This window comes from Rutidosis leptorrhynchoides, chromosome 5 (assembly GCF_046630445.1).
Source record: "Rutidosis leptorrhynchoides isolate AG116_Rl617_1_P2 chromosome 5, CSIRO_AGI_Rlap_v1, whole genome shotgun sequence".
NCBI lineage: Eukaryota > Viridiplantae > Streptophyta > Magnoliopsida > Asterales > Asteraceae > Rutidosis > Rutidosis leptorrhynchoides.
In genome coordinates this window covers 426,592,107-426,613,223 of record NC_092337.1, presented here as the reverse complement: position 1 = coordinate 426,613,223, position 21,117 = coordinate 426,592,107, and the positions used below count along the sequence as shown (strand labels likewise).

At 35.7% G+C, this 21,117-nt stretch overlaps 1 protein-coding gene across 1 annotated transcript; it reads right to left on the bottom strand.

Moving 5' to 3' along the window:
- Positions 1-275: 275 nt before the first annotated feature.
- Positions 276-6,792, bottom strand: LOC139850035 (uncharacterized). Its single transcript, XM_071839634.1, has 2 exons — positions 5,242-6,792; positions 276-416 (listed from the first exon to the last, which is right to left on the bottom strand). The coding sequence occupies exons 1-2, from the start codon at positions 6,790-6,792 to the stop codon at positions 276-278; spliced, it is 1,692 nt and encodes a 563-aa protein (XP_071695735.1).
- Between the last annotated feature and the right edge of the window lie 14,325 nt (positions 6,793-21,117).

Here is a 21,117-nt window from a genome sequence, read left to right as displayed (position 1 = left end):
CGCTCAATGGATTCTTGTTGGCCCGCTAGTGTTTCTTGCAAATTTTGGCTCCGTTCAATCTCGTTTGTTATGAAGTCTAAAATTACATATTCTAAATTCGACTGACTCTCCTCTCCTTGTTGAATTTGAAAGTGTTGTTAAGATGAATCCCATGATGAGTTACCATTTTCATAATAATCCCATGGTTGGTCCATATGGGCATAATGATACATAAGACTATCATCACACTCCTCGGGCATATAGTAACCTCCATAAGTCTCACAAATACCTCTTGGTTAAACCCTAGCTTTCCAAGAACCCATATACCAATCATTATTCATACCCATGAAAACCAATGATTCACCCGATTGTTGGACATCATACATGGCTTTCGAAGTCATATAATCATACCCAGCCATATTATACCTGTAACCTAGCTGCAATCACACCGTAAAAGAAAAATAAAACAAACAAAAACAAAAATAAAGCAGGTAACTTTCTTGAAAATAACTTCCCACGAAAGGATCGAATAACTAAAAGTCTATTAAAATCTTTTAAACAAAACCGCTCCCCAGCAGCGGCACCAAAAAGTTGATGTGTCAAGATGTAACCTTTAAAATGTAGACAATATGCTTAATAATTAACACATAATACAGGCAACTAAAACCCGATCATGCAGTAACTAGCAAGTAAATTGACCAGTTCGATCCACAGGGAGAAGTTTGTTTTAAGGACTTTAAACGATTAGTTATTCTAAAGAGGGAGTTTTAATTGTAGAATTGTTAAGTAACAAACGGGAAATAAAATGAGATAAATAACAAGGATGAGAAGGCGGTGTTTACTTCAATGCTTGATAAATGATAGGGATTGTTCTTTTATACTTAAACCCGTTATTTTGTAGTTACAAGTAAATGGTTCATATCAATCTCACAATATCTATAAACCGAGAACTATAAACTTAGTAAATTCACATAAACCTTGTCATTAGTTCTTCTTTACCTATGTTTAATTAATAAGACTCTTCCTTGGTTGAATTCACATAAAACCTAGTTTATTAAGATCACTCTAAATAAACTACACTATTGTAAAATCTAGTTACCATTCAATTACCATCATACACTCACATGTAGATGTCTAAATCACTAGGTGTTGAAGTACAAGCCATGAACATTGATAAACTCACATAAATCAATTCATAACTTGTATAATTGAACTAGAATAAATGGATACTTACAACAATGGATCTATGGAAGAACATAATTGATTTAGATTGATTAGATTAATTAGACCCAACCCGGTTAAACTCACGTAAAACCTAAATTACTACAATCACTTGAGGAAAATTCATAACTATGTAGTTCTAGTACTTATTCAATTATCTATCTAAACATATAGCAAAGTCGTCAATTAAGTATATGTTTACCCGTCTAGATTACTAAAAGTATTGAAGCATAGATTGTGTTCCTAGTGTCACATATAGTTAACAATCTATGTAATTGAAGGAAAGTACCAAACTAGCATAACTATGGTTCTTTTGGTTGGACATGGTAATTTACTCAATCAAACATCATAGTAACTTAAATAACATTAAAAGATAGAACAATCCCAAACCATAAATCTTACATTAAAGTAAACACACAAGGCTTTAGCCAACCATAATAATGAAGGTTGCAACAATAGAAACGAAACAATAGGAATTCATAATCTTATCACTAAAATAAATGAAACCGAGAGTACCTATCGTAGCATATGATCCCTTCTTCAATCTTGATGCTAAAACGGGTGAAGAACCCTTTAAAATGGCTGGGGGAAGCCCCCTTCTCGAACTAGAACTGATCTATATTGTGGTGTGTGTTTAGAATGAGTTTAGACCCATTAAATAGCAAGAAAAGTAGGTATTTCAGCCTCCAATGCGCCGCATCTCTTTGTGATGCACCGCATCACCTTCTCACCTACCACCCAGCTCACGTACAGGTCATTTACAGCTCATTTTTGACGTTTTATGACCATATGCACCGCATCTAGAAGAGATGCGCCACATCTGACCTTACTGATGCGCCGTATGACTCTGAAACGCCGCATTTAATACTTTCGAACAAGAAAACTGCACAGATGTGCTGCATCCCTTTCAGATGCGCCATATCCCTTGAGTAAAATGAGGAAATGTCTAAATGAAAGTTGTAGTGCTCTGAGTTACGGACGTCTGGGCTCCAGATTCACCTTTTTTCGAGTCCGTATGACCAAGTTATGGCCAAAATGGTGCAGGTGCGCAGAATCTTCTAAAATCAGCAATGTTTTCGATAAATCTTTGCTTCAACACTCGCAACGGATTATACACACATTTTAACTTATTACAAAACACAAGTACAACAATTACATATAAAATGATTCAAAATCGGATCGAAATAACGACAACAAATATGTATAATTTTGGCGTTATCAATCTTAGTTAGATCTTGAAGATCCTAGACTAAAAAGTCTAGATCTAGTGTTCTTAAGTTAAACCCTAAGTTATGGAACTTGGATCTTTACTTTAATAAAATCATAAGTTATGAAACTTAGATTTTTATCTTGTAAAATGTATATAAGCTTATAAGCTTTTGTTTTAGACAAAACTGGAAGACCATAAGCTATAGAAACTTAGATCTAACATAAGTTTATAAAGTTATAACTAGAAAGTTTAACTTCCATGTTCTTGAACTTACAAAGTTTAACTTTATTTTCAAGAAAATGAGATCAAGTTTAACTAGTAATACTTGACCACCATATATAAATCACGAAAATAAATAAATAAAATGAAGAACTAAACTAAAGTTACAAGTAATAAGTTCATGTTTGTTTCATACTTAAGGAGATTCAAGTCAAGGCTTGGATCTTAAGACAATAAACCTTAAGTTTCCAAAACATGAACACAAGTAAGATCTTAAAGCTTATGAACTTTAGATCTTTATAACTTTTCAAGTGTAGAACCATAAGCTAACAAGCTTAGATCCTTGTTCTTGATTCCTCATCAAACAAAGGATGGAAGAAGCAAGATTTATGAAGATACAAACTAGAAAGTTTGATCTTTAACAACAATAAACAACAAACAAGCAAATTGATGATGAACTTGGCAGTTTTTAAAGGAAAAAGAAGAAAGAAAAATAAAGTTTTTCACTTACAATTTAGAGAGAAAAGTTGAGAGAAAGAAGTGGTGTAAGTATGATGTGTGTGTGGAATGGAGTTCACTAGCATATATGTAACAAAAAAAAAAAAAATGGAACTCCCTCCCCAAGCCTCAAAACCGTCGGCCTAGGTGCTCCAAAAGAGGGTAGTCAACTTTGTTATTTCATGTGTGAGAAGGTGGTGAATGCTAGAAAGAGGTATAAAGCCAAATACATGGGAAAGGTGGTCATGCATGCTTGAAACATCTTTGTCTCCTCACTTAACTTAATTAATCTTGCTTATCCTTAATAAATCACTAGCATAATGATGGGCTCACAATTAGTCCATTAAGTGGTGTAGGGTGGGCCTTGATAGTCCAAGTCCAATAACAAAAGCCCATGTATAAGTATGCAACAAATTAGTAACAAGCCCAAGTAATTAACTACTTACATTAGTTAATTAGAAATAATTAATAATAATTAATTATGAACGTAAATAATATTCGAAATATTATTCGTGAAAAGCACGTGTCGAAAAGACGAGTCGGGACATTGAAATGTCAATTATGGTAACAAGTAAAATGTATAAGAATACATTTAGTACAACGCAAGTATTAATAATAAATATTAATAATATAAGTTGGAAAATCCAGGGTCGTTACAGTGGGGTTGTCCGATCGTTCTCCGAGTTAAATGTCGACTATGATGTCCACGGAGATGTCGTTTCTAAGGGGTTTTTTTAATATGTTGGGGTTTATTTCCGCCCTATCTGTCGATTAAAATGTGAGCTGCTTGGGTCTGAGCTCTCGCAGCTTTTGCCCCTTTTTCTTGTTAACTTTAATTAGGGAAAGCAGAATGTCACGCCCCGGGAGTCTATTGCTCGGGATTTGTGAGTGACGCTGAAGGCTGCATTCAGAGAGTCTGACCGCTCGCAGTCTAAGATTCCATCTTTCCTGAAAAAGATGCATGGTTTCGTCGTTTGTGACGGAGCCACTGGGTTCGTTCTTGTAATGCCTTGTAGCTATCGGTGCGTTTGTACGAACGCACTATCTCGGATTCGACTTTATTCTTAATCCAGGGATGGCCAGTAAGGTCAGAGTGGATGCCTTTCAGGAGGCTCGTATGGCACAGGTAGCGGTGAATATCTGGTTTAAATATCGTAGGAATTTGTACACCAAGGAGAGTACGATGGTCAACCAGTTTTTAGAATTCAGTTGTGTTGTTCTATCGGGCAGTTGCGTTGCATCCAGGGCATGTATCGCGGATGTCAATTTTTTGTAACAGTTGTCTCGTTGTAGTTTGTGTACTTTTGGTGAAACTTGTAATGAATCATGTATAGCTAATGAAATTTTTGATTTCAAGTATTTTGCATCGATTTTTCTTGAGTTGAACTAGTTCATATCTTCATATGTATGTCTAGAATACATTTATGTTAGTTTTGGCATGTACACCGTGCAGTCACGCGTGTTTATGCCATCTACTCATTGGCCGTTTATCAGTATAAACTTGTACCGACGAGGGCTAAACAATCACCTCTTAAGGGGGTACAAAATAACTAGTGTGGGACTTACGTGGATGCTGAAATCCGTCTGCCGCTAACCGGTTATTAATATATGAACATCGTTTTTAAATAACGTACTGAACAAGTTATTGTAAACGGTAAAATGCTTTTATTCATTCCTGAAAATGAAAAACATACATAGATTCTTTATTGAAAAAGAGACATAAACATCAAGATAGCCGTAAGTTGAAGTGATCAGTTTCAGTCACGGTATCCATCTAAATTGCAGTGTAGCATCTAGCCACTTTTGTTTCCCTTAGCGGGCATTCCATCTCGGTTGGAGGTTTCACGACTTTCTCGCCTAGAACGTTTTGGTGCCAGACTGAGGTGTTCAGTTGTTCCATGGTTATTGATAAATTGTTCTTCCCACCCTGACCGATAGCGCCAGCCGGTGCTCCTGCTTCCGGTCTTGTAAGAGTTAGTTGGGATCTTTTTGTTGGAGTATGATACTGGAGGGAAGTAACTTAGCCGTTTAAGCACTGACACACGTTTTTATTCCAAGATGTGCGGTGTTTTACTCGCATGTGTTCTTCGTGTGACTTGAGTATTGCCTCTTACCGGGAAAGGCTTTCGGGTCGATTCGACTGTAGCCACACCTTTCCAGGTTGGAAATTTAAGCAAGCCGTGAGCAGTGGAGGTTATGGCGCTAAACTTTCTGAAGAAGTTTCTTCCCAAGATCACATTCGTGGCGGTCACAGATTTGACCACATAAAAGTCAATGACCTCACTACGGAGGTAGGGCTGTGTGCCTACCGTCACCGTTGCTTTGAGTCTTCCTATGGGTTCTTCAGTAGAGCCCGTAAATCTAGAGATAATGGCGTTGGAGTGCCTCATTTTTCTACCGACATATTTTGGGAGTTGGGAAAGGCAATGGGCGTACAAGACATCAACCTCACTCCCAGTGTCAGTGTACATTTCCTGGACACGAAAGCCGTCTATCAGGCCGTCAATCACCACAGGTTCTTCCCGAGCGTATTGTGTCGGTAACCCAGGGAATGTGATTGCCGCGTCTCTCCGGGGGTCGAGCTCATCTTTTTCGATACTAATCATGTTGATTACAACTTTATCTTTCGCCTTCTCACATTTCTTACCGTCTTCCTTCTGCCAACTGAATGTTTTGTTGGGGTCGGCCTTCTTGAACTTCCGTCCTGACAACAAGTGATTGAGTTCTCCTGCTTTGATTTTGGCGATGATTTCGCGTATCAACGCCTTCCATTCATCGGTGTCGTGGCCGTTGTCTTCGTGGAACTCACAAAACTTGTCTGACTTTTGACCGTCACGTTTTTCCAGTGGTGCCGGAGGGGTAAACTTTGCCTTTACGGGTTCTGTTAATAGTATTTCCCTTGGAGTTTTGGATAGGCTGTCAATTAGGGACCCCTTATCATATGGTCTTCCGCTGCTCTTATCATGCATGTGGCTGTCATGGCTTTTGCCGTGACTGTTGTGGCCTTTGTGATGGCTTTCGCTACGCCTGCTGCTGTCGTGACGGTGCATGCTGTCGCTTCTTCTTTCCTCTTCTCTTTTCTTTTCGTCCCGTTGATACCCGACTTGTCTTTCCCTTCCAGAGTGTTGGTACTGCCTCGCTACCGTCACTGCGTCTGTGAATGTACTCGGGATGTTCCACCGGAGTTCAGAGACGAGTGACGGGTGTGCATCTTTATCCAGACATGTTATGAATCCAAAAATCTGTTGTGTTTCCGGGAGTCCTGGTATTTTTTGACACTCCAGCATATACCTTGTAATGAAGCTTTCAATTTTCTCTCCCTGGTACATTGGTATTTTGTGAGCATACAGGTGTGTATACATGTGTCGGCGGAGGTTCTGATATTGCATGAGGAACTTTTCCCACAAGTCTGCGAAGCACGTGATTCCATTAGGTGGTAATTTTGTGAACCATTCCCTGGCAGCCGACTGTAGGACGGTCGGAAAGATATGGCACGCTACCTCATCGCTCCAATGTTGGGTTTTCATGGCGCCCTCGAAGATTTGCAGGAAATCATCCGGGTCGGTGGTGCCATTGTACACCCCCAAAGTGACCGGTATGACGATGTTAGCAGGGAGTGTACAGCCGGCGATCCGTTCGCAGAGCTTTTGGCTAGTTGCCGACATCTCAACCGGTCGCTTTGCTTTGTTACCGGTGATCAGGGCGAACAGATTCTCAAGTGCGGTTCCTTAGACGGCAGGTTGCGACAGGGAGTGTTTGTATGCCGGCGGCGCAGCCTGCACAAGGAGCTCGGTCAACCATGCATTTGCGGCAGCCTTGGTGACACCCTCGCTTGCCGCACCGATGTTTAACATTCGGCTAGTTTTCAGAATGTCTAGAGTTTGCGATTGTTGCTTCTCTGCTAGACTGTTATCGTTCAGCATGGACTTTAGCTTTTCGATTACTTGTTTCTCAACGTCGGCTGAGATCATTTTGGTGATCATGTCGGTGTCGTTGTGATAGGATCCGATGCCGCTTGAACCACCAGTTTTAAGACCAAGAGTTCTGAGCTTCAACCTATCTCCACCGAGCGATAATCCCTCGTGTGTATCCTCATCGTCGTCGGAGATATTCATATCGTCTCCCGACGCGTCACCGGAGTGAATGTGAGCGATTGATTGCTTTTGAGGTTGGGTTGGTTCCACCGGTGGTGAGTTTCCTTTGTTTAGAGGTGGTTGAGCGTCATCGTTTGTTCCTTTCTTACTTGTCGTTTGCTGCCTGGTTTCACTATGTTGTTCGTACCTTTAGGTGGCGCCATTTGATCAAACTAAAATCGTCTTGTATGAATAGATTTCGGGTTTGAGTGCTTGATTTGGGAGAAATAGAGAGTCGAATGTTTTAACTCCAATAATTGTGCAAACCCCGATTTGGAATCTGGATTCCAAGGGCGTAAAACAATCGATTGAATTAGCCTTATTCGATCGAAATCGAATAAGCTAATATCTAAGAGTGAGGATTAATTCCGACGATGATCGGAGCACCGGCCGAAATTGGTTTAACGACTGGAGTGATGTTACCGCAATTGATTCGGGCAGAGTAACGTTAGTGCATCCAGTGTTGTGTGAATGAAGATCTTGTTTACATATTTATAAATGTTTAGGAGGGAATGCTGACGTGGCACATGTCCCTTTCATGGTTGTAACGAACTTTGTCAATCCCGAGGGGTGGTGTGGCACCTGTCCTTTTCGTGGGGAATAACAGATCCTAACGAACTTCCCTAGATTTGCGGGCTGACGTGGCATGCAACTTGCTTGCATGCTCGTTCCGTTATCAGGTGATCATTCCGGGATAGAGTGACTTTTCCGGGGTAGTGCACATTCATCGGGACAATGTGCTTGTCCCGGGAGAATATCTTCGTGTCGGGTTGGAATGACTTGATGGTACTGATGGCAGGTTGATTCCGGTTAAGGCATCACGGTGCTCTCAGTCTAACCGGGTGGGTCTTCGCCGAACACTTGGGAAGTGTTTCTTCACGGTTATAATTATGATGACTGGCTTCACAACGCTTGATTATGATTGTCATGACCGGCTGTATGGTGCCGGTTGTGTGTATGTCATCCGGGTTCTTGGTCTTGCCATTTGCCCGGCGTGGTAAAATTCCCGGGATGACGTCAGACGGATGTCGAGAAAAGAAGTACGCATTCCGGGACGCGTAGTACCGGGTAGGATTTTTGCCGAGACGCTTGCCTGTTTTTTAGACGGATCATTATGCGTATCATTACCTTTGAATCTTAAGCTTTTCTAAATATATTCTTATTATGAAATGAAATCATTAAAATGTTTTTAACAAAGATTTGTAATATATGTAAGATATATAAATTTAATATTATTCAATTAATTGTATCTTTTAATCTATATTTTCGATAACATTTTAATAATTTATAGTGTACACATATAAAGCTATTTAAATATATATGCATATTTATAAGTAAATATGTATGTAGTATATATATATATATATATATATATATATATATATATATATATATATATATATATATATATATATATATATATATATCGGGTGGTAAGTGGATATATCCATGGATGATAAATTGTCATTCATACCCGATCCACTAATTTTTCACATCATCCATATCCATATTCATATCCATTTATCATCAGTTTAGATCATCCATATTCATGTAAATGGATCCGATCGGATGGATATCCTATGGATCGGACATTCATTGTCATTCCTATACGACGGTGAGTCTCGACACCGACGGAAAACGGCGGCAAAACGCCAGGACGGAGTCGACGGTTCCACCGTTCCCGACGTCGGAATTGGTCGACGGCGAAAATATGGAATGGCTGGGAGAGCTCTAATATCATTATCATTACTAAATAATCATTGAATTTGCTTTATTATATCCTTAATCATTGTGATATTATTATCAGAAATTTATTTTCATAAAATAAATTTAGTTTAAGTTAATACTATGATAAATAGTCTAGCTAATAGAGTAAAAGATGATATTATTGCGATCTTACACTTGTTTCACTTTTCAGTGATACAATTTCTCATTGTGATTGATACCATGCACACATAAGAGGAAAATATATTGTAAAAAAGAAATCATTATTGTATTATTGTATAACTAGTCCGGAGCAGTCCGCGCGATGCGGCGGAGGCTTCCGGTCTGCATGTTCGTATTTAATGTAGCGTTGCTTATGTACAGAGAGAGAAACGGTCCATGTGTTAAGACCCGTTTAGATGTCGGTGTGGTTAGCGTTTTTTAAAAGGTATCCGTTTCGGACGTAGTTAGTTTCGTTTTGCTCGTACAATTATTTTAAGTTTAACGGTAGTAGCGTGAAAATTAATTCATGATGAGTAGGAAGATAGGGCCCGTTGAAGTTTATGATGAGATTTGTTTTTTGATTTAAATAAAAAATTAAAGTTACGCTTTTAACTCCTGCATAATTCAATAGGCCAAGATAGTTGAGAGGTAAGTGAAAATTGAAGTGTGAACACATGGGGTTAAACGACATTTTTTTTGTGTGGGTACGACACAAAATCTCATCTCAATTAGTATATATATATATATATATATATATATATATATATATATATATATATATATATATATATATATATATATATATATATGAAATATAATAACAATAAAATCTTGAAACAATCTTACTTTATCACGGCATCAATTTGAATGCTAGACCTTAAAGAAACATGACTTGTTACTGAAACGTGACTCTTGCTTCTTATTTGCACATTTGTCGAATGGCAAGAATTGGTAGAACTGTCCATGATGTTTGGATGACGTATCTTTCTAAAGAAATTAAAAATATGTTAAAGACAAAGTTAAGAATTAGTATAAAACTGATCAATATGATGCTCTTGACTCGGACATTGAAAAATTCATGCGTGAATCAAGTGGTTGGGAGCATATAGTCAAGCACAAAGAGCTTGATGATTCCGAATGCGTGTCTTGGCTAGTAGCCCAAAGCAAATGGATTGATAAAAAAGCTGAGAGATTGTCCAAATTGCTAAAAAAAAAAAAAGAGAGAGAGATTAAAATGGGTGACGATGGGTGACAAGAATACCAAGTTCTTTTACTAGGTGAACAGAATACGTAACAACAAAAACAATATTAGGGGGCTACACATGAGACTATTTGTAATGAGTGTGATAGAGGTTCAATGTGTCACCACCAGCACGATAGCAGCAAGGCGTGCTGGGTGATGTGTTTCTTGACGTGTTGCGTCCAATCAAGAGCTATTTTTGAGACGTGTAAATGGTTTTTTCTCTTTTTCCTATTTTTCACAATTTTTTACCAAACTTTTCAATTATACTTTGACACATCATCCCTTACATTTCTCTACACCTTCTCAGCTACTTACATTTTTTTCCACCACCTTTGCCACTTCACAACCATCTACTAAAAAAAACTCATCACCTTGCCATGTCATCACCACAATTGAAAATGGTCTTAAGGGAATCTGACAAAAAGACCCTAACCGGGCAATTAAGATTTAGCTTAATATAACTTACAATATAACTCATTCAAAGCATCCACTTTGGATGATTGAGCACATTATATATTTCATCAATAAATCACTAAGGTGGTTCAATACTTGATTTCAGACCGATTAACCCGGAAACCTAACTAAATTAAAATCGAAAATAAACCAAATCGAATTTGAATTCGGTTTTTAAATTTGAATTTGATTTTCGATTTTAAAATCAAAAATCTATGATCAAGCAAGAAGACATAAAAGATGAATGAATGAATATCATTGATCCATAAAAGCAACTAGGGCATGGACAATAACAGAACTCGAGGTAAACCTTCTACTAAAGTGGAGTCACCACCAAGGTTGCAAAATTCGCTATTCGAGGATTAATCGGTCGGGACTTTGAAAAGATTAATCGGCAATTCGGGGATTAATCGAAGATTAATCGGATTGTACTGTACACATTGAAATATTAAATTTTACAAATATATGTGTAAATATAGAAAAAAAATCATAAATATAAAAATAAACTTTAACATAATTGTATAAAGTTGTTCATTTTGCTTCAAAACTATAAAGTTCTTGTTTAAATTTATGTTAAAATGATAACCATTTTTGACTTTGACCGATTTTGGTTATCAAATTCGATTTTGACTCATCAATTGACGCGGATTTTTGAAAATCGAAACGGATTGCTCTTAAAAATGATTAATCGGAGATTAATCGGCGAGTAATCGGGTTTTTTACAACACTAGTCACCACCATATACTGAAAAAGAAGGTAGCAACTAGAGAATTCAGTTGATAACAAAAAGTCTCACTTACTAGCTGGGAGTTCTATTTTCTACAATCTTCAAAATCGATTTGTTATGATTATTTATAATCATTTTGATTAAATTAATTATGATTTTTTTTTCGATTTTAACAAAACGAACCTAATTCAAATCGCTTTTTATTTTGATTATAATTTTAATGTCGGTTTCGATTTTACTTTTATAATTTTCAAAACCAAATAAAGCTAAACCAACCGAACTAGTATATAAATATCTATCTATTACTCCGTAGAATTTCTTTCGATTGCTTCTATATTTGTCAATCATTATTAGAGGTATAATTAGAATGACACCTAAGCGGGTTGACGTAGATAGGGTCTAGAAATGAAGATATGGTTTGGGGACAAGAGAGCCCGCAATATCACGCGTGGTTAATGTTGGGAGATTAAATTAGTGTACTTCCACTTCTTTTTTGTATTTTTAGCAACTAGTGTACTTCCACTTCAACATAAATCAAAAATCTTTAAAAACTAAAACCTAATTATCTTCTTCGTACACTAGCTAGTGACGTTTAGTACTCGTATTCAATATTCTTTGCTTCTAAAAAATAACCGTTAATAAAAAGCAAGATGCATGTTAATTTGTAATTGTAAGTGGTAACTGAGAATAACAAGTGAAGAGGTAGTGATAATCGCTAATTGCAATAAATAAAGTAAAAATACAAGACTACTTCTTACTCATCGTTATTTTCACCAACTTCTCTCATTCATATTATCAAAACATTAGCATCAATCTATTTTATTAACCAATTGCTGAATTTATATACCCTTTACTAAACAACACTCATTAAAATTAAAATATAACACAGAAATTTTTGTTAGAGGAGAGATGTTCGGTGAGTTGCCATATTGTCACGGAGAGGTGTTATATGAATAGCTTCACCGTTTGTTCTCGGTTTGATAGTTTGACTTATAATGTTTATAACTAGATTTGTGGTCCGCGCTTCGCGGCGGATTAGTGTCATTTTAACGCTACTATATCGTTAGTCAGTTTTCGGCCTGAAAGTTATCAAAATGTTGTCCACTCTTTCCAGACTATTTACGTAATGGCTGATGAAAGGATCCGAAACTAATCATCCGGACGTTGTCCATATTGATTACAAACGAATTACAATAGTTGATAACATTGCGAGGTACTTGCCCTCTATATAATACATCTTACAAACGTTGCATATATTCTTAAAAGGCAATCTATAGTTACATCCAGAATTGACATATTCGCCTGACATTTCATAATATTCAAATGACCTAAACCGCCATTTACTTAATAATAGTCTCTATGAACTTCAATGACTCGAATGTAACGCCTTATGATATAAGTCCTTAATGGCCTCAAGTAGTATCCTTAGTACGAGCTAATGCACAGCGGAAGACTTAATTCATACCTGAGAATAACATGCTTTAAAATGTCAACATAAAGTTGGTGAGATATAGGTTTAATGCCGGCAGCGATATATATATATAGACCACAAGATTTCATATATAAACATTTTCATAAAAATATTCTAAGTGGTTGAGCACTTGGTAACCATACTTAACATTCAATCACGTCGCATATTCCCTTTAATATGAAATCTTACTACACCGTACCAAGTGTAGTCACAAAACGAAGTACTGTGCAACCGTTGAATACTGGTCGTCCAGTCCGGTTGGGGTTGTCAGGCCCGATAGATCTATCAACAGGATTCGCGTTTACAATACCGCTGTAAATATTAGTTACCAAGCTACAGGGAAGTATGCCAGTGGTACAACTCAACGTAGAATATATTTTTCAGTTACTTGTGTCCATATTGTAAAACATAAAATACATGTATTCTCATCCCGAAATATTTAGAGTTTAAAAGTGGGACTATATACTCACTGTTGTCTTGAAGATATGTAATTTCGACTCGGTCTCCGATTGATATCACGAACCTATCCATATATAATATATCAATATATTTTCATTTTAAACAATCGTCACATATATATACTTATAATACTTTTAATACTTTGAATAATTCCTTAGTCCGTAGTTAGCAGTCCGATGTTAGTAATTCAATTTTAATGGTTCATTTTTAGGTGTTTAATAAACCCCCAATGAAATAAATAAAAACCCCATCGTATATGTATTGGTCGAGATTAATCTTGACCCACGGTACCGGTGTTGTCAAATGACGTGTTGCGTACATAAAGTACCGGTGTTGTCAAATGACGTGTTGCGTACAAACATGGGATCTTATGATTAATCTTCTCGTATTGTTTACGGGTGATCCTGAACCATATAAAATTGAATTATGAGTACATATATATAAAATATCATGTTATCTTAGAAATATGTGATTTATATAAATTTTTCCCAATTAATCCTGAAGTTAAACTAGTCTTGGATAACCAATTTTGTTTCGGTCATAGTTTCTTCGTTACAACTCCGTTTTCGTTGATTCAACTTGCCATCTCCTTGGATAGAGTCCCTCTTTAAGACTATGAACTATAAATACCTTAGTTTGTATTCAAAATCACACGGCATAGGTGAAACTTTAGTGAAACTTATGAAGTTAAACATTTTCCTTTATGTAAACAACCTTAAATGATTATTTTTCTAAAAATACTTATACTTTGAATTAAATCATGAAATTTTTATGTGTTATCATATTCATAGTAAAAATCATTTTTCCAGAGAATAAACCTCCAATTCAAAGTTTAAAATGGTTTTTAATTATCCAACCCAAAACAGCCCCTGTTTGCACTCCGACGTCGTAAAAACAGTTTTTAAGGTGTTCTTTGAAAAACCAAGTTTTACCTTGTTAAGTTAGCATATATTTAAGTTATATTACAGGTCTTGAAGTATTTTAAAAGTTAAGTTAGAAGGATCTATTTAGTTTGCAAACAAGTTTGAAAACTTTCAAACTATGTTCTTGTTGTTAAAATTGTATACCACAAAATATGATAGTTATATATATATGAATCGAATAAGGTTATGAACATAGATTCTACCTCAATTTCCTTGGACAAGGTTGCTGTAAAAGAGGAGTAAGAACCTAGAACCAAAAGGGTGATGGAAGTGGATGAAAGATTGGAAGTAAGTTGGTGTTCTTGGAAGGATTTCTTGAAGTGTTTTTGTATGGTTTTCTTATGGTGTTTAAGTAAGGTTTTTGAAGCTAAATGATGGGGAAAATGCTTGGAGATGATCAAGTATGAAGTTAAGAGTATTTTGAGAGAGAAATGGAAGTGTAAGTATGAGAAAATGGGGTGAAGAAATGGTGTGCATGCATAAAAACGTTTTTAGGTTATAAAGGAAAAAAAAGATACCTAACTTTGTTTTCTTGCTAAATAATTCATGCTACTTGACAAATGGTTGGTTCCACATGTTTCTTAATCATTTAAGGCTGCTAAGGAGCAGATTTTTATTGGTATATACCAATAGTAAATACATCTAGAAGCTGCGTATGATACGGGTACATATACTCTAGGTATACGTATAGAAATCTTTGAGGAAACGGAACGAGGATTCAAATATAGCTATCTTTTGTAAATATACTTATATTGTTTTATGTATGTAAGCCCTTTAAAAGTGATAAAATACATATCTATACGATGCATGTATAAGTAATATAGGTTATAAGTATTTACGTCGAAAAACATTACGTATAGTTATCGTTTTGAAAACTTAAGTTAGTAGTTTCAAAATATACTTATAACTTATTGTTATTAATACAAAATGAGATATTAAAACATTCTTAGATCATGTTAAATATGTATATATACATATATATACACAAACGTATAATTATCATATGTTATATAGTTCGTGATATCATCGGTCAAACTAGACGGTCAAACGTTGTGTAAAACTCTTTTCGAAAACATAAGTCTCAACAATTTGGATTGCTTATCATGTTGGTAAGGTTTAATTTATGTACATATTAATCTTATAAGTATAGAACGATCGAAAATAAAAAAAATGCGGGTCAACTTTAGGGTTTTTGCTTATCGTGTCGGAACCATATAGAGATTAGAGTTTAAATTTGGTCGGAAATTTCCGGGTCGTTACAGTACCCACCCGTTAAAGAAATTTCGTCCTCGAAATTTGGTAGAGGTTGTCATAAATCACAATAGGAATGTTTTCATGACGAATATGAGGTAATAATGAAATTTTATCATTATTGAAAGATTTAGATAAAACGATTCGGTTATGTGAGACGCACGAGCGAAGCTATCACAAAAGAGTGAAATGAGTAAATATAGAATTGTTGTAACCGATGACGTGATTATGATCGATTTTCGGGATTTAAGGGTTTTAAAGAAAATCTTATGTAATAAGATTTAGTTTTACGGCGATCAGGATCTTCTTTGATTTAACGCGGCAATCTGTTTTGATTTCTTTGTCGAATATTTCACTATAAATTTACCTCCTTCCCTTTCTTTCTTCCCACATCTTCTATTCTTTCTCTTTAGTTCCTACTTTAAGACATTCGCTAATATGCTCCATCCCATTCTAATCCTTGTTATATTTCTAACTTTCATATCTTTCATTCTTCTTTTTCATCTATCACCAGAAGAATCTATTCTCTTTTATCCTTTCCTTGGAATTATAATGTTTTTAATTCTCCCGTGCTTTTACGTTGCAATACGTATTGATATGCACGGTTTGTAGTTTCGGGGTTGTTGTTAGGTTTTATACCTTCCCTTATATTTCGATGTTCCTACTCCCGTCCCTTAAAATCATTGTCATCCACAGTTAATGCTCTCTCTTATTTGCTGTGGTTTATGTTCCTATTTCTATTCTGAGGTTTTGTCCCTTCGTTTCTTCTTCCCGTCCTCGAGCCAAGCGAACAATGGTCCGAAATTCGTAGGTAGGAAATTTGGAATGAACCTAGCTATCGGTTTTAGAATGAAATTGTAATGGCACGATCTTGATTCGTTAAATTACTCGAATATTCCGGAAAAATAGAACTATCAAGGTGATACGTTCTAATATGTTTGGAGACTTGATAGAATGTAAGAGCCGTGTAACATGGCACATGATGACGGTACTGTGAATCATCACATTCCATTAGAAACTTAACATGACTTACTGTAATATAATGAAGTTGATCAAGTTTCATTATATTATACTAATTCATGCATCAGTTCCCAACACTACTTCAAATCATTTATATTTTAATCTCGGAGGTTTCAGAATTTAGAAATTAACACAGTTTCTTTTATATTGTAACGAAGATGTTACGGAGAGATAAATGATCGCAGATAGGAATAGTTGTAAAAATATCTCCAGAAATATGAAAAATATGTATAACGAATGATATGAAGATATCTTATAATATCTAAGATAAGATGATGATGAAAAATATCATCCGGGCAAGGTTTTGAATAAAGAGTAGGGTTCTTACTGACGGTTTCAGCAGGTACGGAATCGTTTGTATTCTTTGAGAGCAGGTTCAGTCCCTGTGATTTATCCACAGCCTCTTTCATACTTTGCTTCATCCATTTTCTAGTTCCAAACTTTTTTTTTTTTTTTTTTAGCTTTACCACCTTACTTTTCTTTGTCATCAAACTTTTGACCGTTAAAGTCGTTTACAGTTTTTGCTGCTTCGTTAGCATTTCAAGAACTATTTCAAAGTCCCGGGTGTTTTTCAGAAACTTCACATTTAGATTATGAAATTCTTAGGGATAGACATTATAGATATGATGGAAGAAGTTCCGCGAGATTTTCAAAATACTAATTGTTGATTTCGCCAAAAGGATAACGATCTGCTGGTGCACCTGTTGATGTTGTCGAGGGATATAAAAGGTTTTCCGGTAATGACGGCGAAAGGACAAGGTATAAATATCATGATTATAATAGAAATAATCTCACTGAAAAGTCGAAGTGGAGCTGTGACAAAATTAGCTTCTTGAAAAGGAATTGTAGGGTTGTTCTAATAAATGGCAAAGGATTCAATACGTTAGGTGTTAAATTATGAATTTGGGTTCGAGAGTTCTTCAGGTGTATAACTGTATGTATAAATCTTCATTCCTTAGGCGAGGTGCGGCGGGTTCAACTTCTCGGTCGAGGTGTTTTCAGGAATCATGAAAGGATTTGAATGCGAATTGTAATCGTCAAGTTACGAATGAGGTTTAAGATAAAATCAAGTGGCAAGCTTGAAGAATTGTTTAGTTTCATATGTTACAATCAACATTTTAATTCATTTTAATTGTCCAGAGTTTTCTTCTTTATACCACTTGTTGGATTCTGGTAGGTCAAAATCCGAATATGAAATTTGATTGAAAATGGTTATTCTAGGGTGAGAGGATACGAATATCGGTGGTTGTAAGTAAGATAATAGATAACCGTTGAATCAGATTCAAGAATGTACAATATAACTTATTAATGTGAATTCTAAATATTCCTCGAGTACTACCCACCCGTTAAAATATTTTCATCATTAATAGTTTGTACGAAGGAATTTTTAATTACTATCTTTATGAAAATATACTTGCATATATATTTTCTTCAGAGATAATCATAGATTTAATGAGTCAATAAGATATTAAACTCATTTGATTTATCGTTAATTCTAGATTACATAATCTCTAAGACTTTAGAAATTACATAATCGTCATACGATACGTAAAGCGAAGATAATCGATGTAGAACGATATATAGAACGAAGATCATACTCGAAGTACAGATATTGAGTCGTGTGATGTTGATATTCGAGATACAGATTGTGATGTTGAGATTTAAGGCGCGGTTGTGATTGGGGTGAAAATGGTACTGTCGGCGTTGACGATGGTAGTACGGATTATGCTGCTGGTGCTGCTGTTGGTGTTTGTAACCTTCGCACCATATTCTCCAAAACCACTACCCGAGCACGGAGTTCGTTGACTTCTTCTATTATACCGGGATGATTGACGGTTGGAACGAGCGAATGAACAAGATTTGAAATATGGGATAGTATGTAATCATGACGAGATACTCTAGAAATGAGCGAGAAAATGGTGTTTCGAATAGGTTTGCCGGTAAGTGCTTCAGGTTCATTGTTAAGAGGACAATTTGGTGGATGGAATGGATCACTTTCTTCTTGCCTCCAGAAATTTAGTATATTACGAACCCATCCCCAATTCATCCAGAATAGATGATGGGAAATTGGTTGATCCATTCCGGTAACGCTGTTCTCGGAGCTCGAATGGAAATCCATATCGGCGAAGCTATCGAAGTCGGAGGAATTTGAGCTGGATGAAGAATCCATCTTGTATGGTCGGAGAAATGAATTTTTTTGTTTGGAATAGATTATAGGAGTTGGGTTTGGTACTCTTCAATACATAATTTACATATGTATATATAATATCAAAATCCCATGAATTACGGAGAATCTTTGAAATACGTCAGGCAATGTCTATAGTAACATATACGCTAGGATATGAATTTTGTCTATACACTATCGATGCACTAAATGCAGTAAGACGTGTCTAGACTTAAGAATGATAAGCAGGCAGTTCCCTAAGGATGATAAGCAGATGATTTCCGACTAGGATTGATAAGCAAAACTTTTGACAGGCAGACACGGTCAAAGTCCAGACTCACTTAATGTATCCTAACAACTACTAGTTAGACACACTAATGCAAGGCCTGGTTCGCTAAGACCAATGCTCTGATACCAACTGAAAGGATCCGAAACTAATCATCCGGACGTTGTCCATATTGATTACAAACGAATTACAATAGTTGATAACATTGCGAGGTACTTGCCCTCTATATAATACATCTTACAAACGTTGCATATATTCTTAAAAGGCAATCTATAGTTACATCCAGAATTGACATATTCGCCTGACATTTCATAATATTCAAATGACCTAAACCGCCATTTACTTAATAATAGTCTCTATGAACTTCAATGACTCGAATGTAACGCCTTATGATATAAGTCCTTAATGGCCTCAAGTAGTATCCTTAGTACGAGCTAATGCACAGCGGAAGACTTAATTCATACCTGAGAATAACATGCTTTAAAATGTCAACATAAAGTTGGTGAGATATAGGTTTAATGCCGGCAGCGATATATATATATAGACCACAAGATTTCATATATAAACATTTTCATAAAAATATTCTAAGTGGTTGAGCACTTGGTAACCATACTTAACATTCAATCACGTCGCATATTCCCTTTAATATGAAATCTTACTACACCGTACCAAGTGTAGTCACAAAACGAAGTACTGTGCAACCGTTGAATACTGGTCGTCCAGTCCGGTTGGGGTTGTCAGGCCCGATAGATCTATCAACAGGATTCGCGTTTACAATACCGCTGTAAATATTAGTTACCAAGCTACAGGGAAGTATGCCAGTGGTACAACTCAACGTAGAATATATTTTTCAGTTACTTGTGTCCATATTGTAAAACATAAAATACATGTATTCTCATCCCGAAATATTTAGAGTTTAAAAGTGGGACTATATACTCACTGTTGTCTTGAAGATATGTAATTTCGACTCGGTCTCCGATTGATATCACGAACCTATCCATATATAATATATCAATATATTTTCATTTTAAACAATCGTCACATATATATACTTATAATACTTTTAATACTTTGAATAATTCCTTAGTCCGTAGTTAGCAGTCCGATGTTAGTAATTCAATTTTAATGGTTCATTTTTAGGTGTTTAATAAACCCCCAATGAAATAAATAAAAACCCCATCGTATATGTATTGGTCGAGATTAATCTTGACCCACGGTACCGGTGTTGTCAAATGACGTGTTGCGTACATAAAGTACCGGTGTTGTCAAATGACGTGTTGCGTACAAACATGGGATCTTATGATTAATCTTCTCGTATTGTTTACGGGTGATCCTGAACCATATAAAATTGAATTATGAGTACATATATATAAAATATCATGTTATCTTAGAAATATGTGATTTATATAAATTTTTCCCAATTAATCCTGAAGTTAAACTAGTCTTGGATAACCAATTTTGTTTCGGTCATAGTTTCTTCGTTACAACTCCGTTTTCGTTGATTCAACTTGCCATCTCCTTGGATAGAGTCCCTCTTTAAGACTATGAACTATAAATACCTTAGTTTGTATTCAAAATCACACGGCATAGGTGAAACTTTAGTGAAACTTATGAAGTTAAACATTTTCCTTTATGTAAACAACCTTAAATGATTATTTTTCTAAAAATACTTATACTTTGAATTAAATCATGAAATTTTTATGTGTTATCATATTCATAGTAAAAATCATTTTTCCAGAGAATAAACCTCCAATTCAAAGTTTAAAATGGTTTTTAATTATCCAACCCAAAACAGCCCCTGTTTGCACTCCGACGTCGTAAAAACAGTTTTTAAGGTGTTCTTTGAAAAACCAAGTTTTACCTTGTTAAGTTAGCATATATTTAAGTTATATTACAGGTCTTGAAGTATTTTAAAAGTTAAGTTAGAAGGATCTATTTAGTTTGCAAACAAGTTTGAAAACTTTCAAACTATGTTCTTGTTGTTAAAATTGTATACCACAAAATATGATAGTTATATATATATGAATCGAATAAGGTTATGAACATAGATTCTACCTCAAGTTCCTTGGACAAGGTTGCTGTAAAAGAGGAGTAAGAACCTAGAACCAAAAGGGTGATGGAAGTGGATGAAAGATTGGAAGTAAGTTGGTGTT